This window comes from Myotis lucifugus, unplaced genomic scaffold, assembly GCF_000147115.1.
Source record: "Myotis lucifugus unplaced genomic scaffold, Myoluc2.0 scaffold_2, whole genome shotgun sequence".
In the NCBI taxonomy this organism is placed as follows: Eukaryota; Metazoa; Chordata; class Mammalia; order Chiroptera; family Vespertilionidae; genus Myotis; species Myotis lucifugus.
In genome coordinates, this window is record NW_005871050.1 from 990,253 (window position 1) to 994,029 (window position 3,777).

The 3,777-nt window shown below is 38.4% G+C and overlaps 1 protein-coding gene across 1 annotated transcript; it reads left to right on the top strand.

Moving 5' to 3' along the window:
• The first annotated feature begins 2,558 nt into the window (after positions 1–2,558).
• Positions 2,559–3,576, top strand: LOC102417227 (uridine-cytidine kinase 2-like). The gene is given in 3 exon segments (XM_023756392.1): positions 2,559–3,209; position 3,346; positions 3,437–3,576. Coding segments are annotated over 3 exon segments (792 nt in total).
• Positions 3,577–3,777: the final 201 nt, after the last annotated feature.

Sequence of the window (3,777 nt, forward strand, 5' to 3'; positions counted from 1 at the left end):
TTAGTAATTGTTATTGAAGCTCTCTTATGCATTTAAAATATGATTTTTGTGATGCATCCATATTTAATTAGTTATCAGAGGAGAATTATTTATTTGTTGTGATGTATTATGTTCTACCTGGATGCAGAAGGTGTGATTATTCTCAAATGTCTTTTTAAACTTGATTGTAATCTACATGAAGGTAGGAACGTCGTCTGCTATGCTTGTTTTGGGTTGTCTGACATTTATAAATAAATTAATGAATGAATAATTGAGATATTGTCTGTAAATTACTGGTCACATCGTAGACATTTGATAAAATAAATGCTACTTTTCTTTCCTCTTTGATCCCTGTCAACTGTATATCATAGTAGTATGTAGGCTAAAATTTGTATCTATTATCAGTCATTTTGCCTGCCTTTGAATAAAGGGAGCAATAGAAACCATCATGAAAGGCTACTGAGCTGGAATGTTGAGGTACTGACTGACCTACTTATACAGGTTTACTGGGGCTCAGACTTGTAACTGACAGCATGAGGATTTGACTTTTTTCATTTTATGGTTTTGAGATTTAGGTTGCACCAGTGGATGATTTGTGAAGTAAACACTCTCATATTTCAGCTGCAGAAACATGTTAAGTTATACATAATCTCTTTATGAATTCAAACTGGAGGGTGCCATGATAATCACTTGGCATTCTTTCTGTGTAAGAATCCGCAAATGAGGAAAGGAGCCCATGGAAAATGAAGTACAATGCATAGCATAATGTGACTGCATGGATAAAAGGAAGCAGAGAGGTCGCCATTCTACCCAAGTTAGGTAATAAGGTTTTTGACATATAAGGAAATAGTGCTTATAAGTAGCTGGTTTTCAACATGTATCTATGATTCCTGTAAAAGTAGTTGCTGCCCCCTCTGCATTCTAGAAACAAGAACTATATTGGTAGGATATAGCCAATAATAAGTCAGCCAGCCGCTCTGGTTATCGATGGTTATGACACAAATTGTGGGAAAAGGATTTATACTTGGTCATTTTTCAAAAGGGATGTTCTAAGAGAAATTCATTGGGTTGTCTGAAATTCTTAAATTATTATCCTCAAAACTGTGACATTTTTAGAAGAGAAGCATCATATTGCCTCCAAAGATAATACATCATAGCAGATGAAACATAAAAGGAATTTTTGAGTTAATCAACATAACTTTTGCTTTTTAAAGCATTTCATTTTCTTTGGGAGCCAAAATTTTCTACATTTTTATAATTCCATTTGCTCATCTTGTGAATCAAGTAGAAGCAAGATCGTTCTAGTTCTCCCAGGACCTTGGCTTATATGTGGATAGAATTTTTAAATTGACAGAGCCTACTCCCCTTCATTTTCATATTTGGGTCTCACAGCAACCCTTTGAGATAGGCAGGAAAAAAGAGTTGCCTTATAGGTATGGAAACCAAGACTCTTAAGTCCTGGAAAGTGTTCTTGCCTTCATCCCATTCTGTTATACCAGAAGCTGAGTTTATGTTCAGACCAGCTTAGTTATTCTTTGTTCTGCTGCTTAGATCATCACATTTCAATTTTACTAGAAAAAAAATAAGTAAATTTTTGAATTCTTGCTGGATCAAAAGACCAACTTTCTCAAATATTTAATTAGACATATATAGTAACCTACCTTGAACTCTGCTTTCATCTAAGAAATCCTGTCACAGTAAAATATGCTGGTGAAGAAAACTTTCAAATGATAAAAAAAATGCAGGTTAAGATGAAGTGCCTGAATTAAAAATTTTGTTTTTCAAAGATAGCTTTCCTACTCAAATGACAGAAATGAGTGGCAAGGCTTTACAGTAGAAAGAACAAACATGATTATTAATTTGTAGTAAACCACATTTCTTCCTGTAGCATCTATCATTTTCCTTCTACTGAGTCTAGTATGTTTTTTTCTATTGATGATAAACTTTCAGATAAAAAATAATCAGACTTGGTAATTTTGTTTATATCTATAACTAATTATAGCCATTTTATGAACAAAATGAAAAAAAATTTAGCCTGGGGTTGAATGAATCTGCCTTTTTTGTATGGTTTATTGAATTCTCAATAATACTTCCTCATAACTTTGCAAGTTATTTTTATAAAGCATTAGGCCCATAAAATTGGCCTTGCCTTTGGTGGAGCCCCAGGGGCTGGGAGCATCTCTGCTTAGCCACCCCATTCCCATTTCTGTCTCGTTTCATTGCTAACTGATGTGGGTTCTGTCTCTTTCTCTCTTTGTCTCTGTTCCTCTGTCTGTCTCTCTCTCCATATATATGATGTGTATGTGCGTGTGTATGTGTATACATACACATATACATATATACGTATGTATACAGATGCATATACATATACACTCCACAAATAATTGGCTGGAATGAACATTTTATTCAGTATCTATCTACTTTAATATATTTACCTTATTTTCCTGAATTAACTAGTTGCCTTGGAATTTTAATTTATTCAAATAATATTTAGCGAGGGCACATGCGTCCAAGGGCATGTGATTTTGAGGGCACATGCGTCAGCACGCGCCAGCCACGGAGGAGGGGCAGCATGAGCCATGGTGGCGGACAGCAAACAGACCCCACAGAACCACCAGCAGTCCAATGGCTTTGTCTTCAAGCCTTTCCTGATTGGTATCAGTGGGGGCACGGCTAGTGGCAAGTCCTCTGTTTGTGGAAAGATTGTGCAGCTCTTGGAGCAGAACGAGGTGGACTACCGCCAGAAGCAGGTGGTCATCTTGAGCCAGAACAGCTTCTACCGGGTCCTCACTTTGGAGCAGAAGGTCAAAGCCCTGAATGGCCAGTTCAATTTTGACCACCCGGATGCTTTTGACAATAAACTCATACTCAAAACTTTCAAAGAAATTACTGAAGGGAAAACCGTGCAGATTCCTGTGTACGTCTTTGACTCCCATTACCGGAAGGAGGAGATGGTCACCATCTACCTCGCGGATGTGGTCCTCTTTGAATGCATTTTGTCATTTTACTCTGAAGAGGTGCGAGACCTGTTCCAGATAAAGATCTTTGTGGACACTGATGCAGACACTAGGCTCTCCCGCAGAGTACTAAGAGACATAAGTGAAAGAGGGAGGGACCTGTAACAGATTTTATCCCAGTACCTTACTTTTGTCAAACCTGCCTTTGAGGAATTCTGCTTGCCTACAAAGAAATACGCAGACGTGATAATTCCTCAAGGTGTAGATAATCTAGTGCAGGGGTGGGCAAACTTTTGGACTCGAGGGCCACAATGGGTTCTTAAACTGGACCATAGGGCTGGAACAAAAGCATGGATGGAGTGTTTGTGTGAACTAATATAAATTCAAAGTAAACATCATTACATAAAAGGGTACGGTCTTTTTTTTTTTTTTTTAGTTTTATTCATTTCAAACGGGCCAGATCCGGCTCGTGGGCCGTAGTTTGCCCACGGCTGATCTAGTGGCTATCAACCTCATTGTGCAGCATATCCAGCACATCCTGAATGGAGGGCTATCCAAGCAGCAGACCAATGGCTGTCTCAGAGGTTACACTCCTGCACATAAGAGGCAGGCCTCAGAGTCCAGAAGCCACACACATTGACCCTGTCTCCCTTGGACCCCAGTTCCACTCCAGGAGATAGAAAGACAGGGAGCTCTGGCCGTCTGTACATATGGTTTCTTATGACTGCTTATTTAAGAAAACAACATGGAGATAAAATGCCTTGAAACAGTACTTAACTCCAAGGTTATATGACGAACTGTACTTGACTCCAAGGTTATATGACGAACTGTGCCAACTACT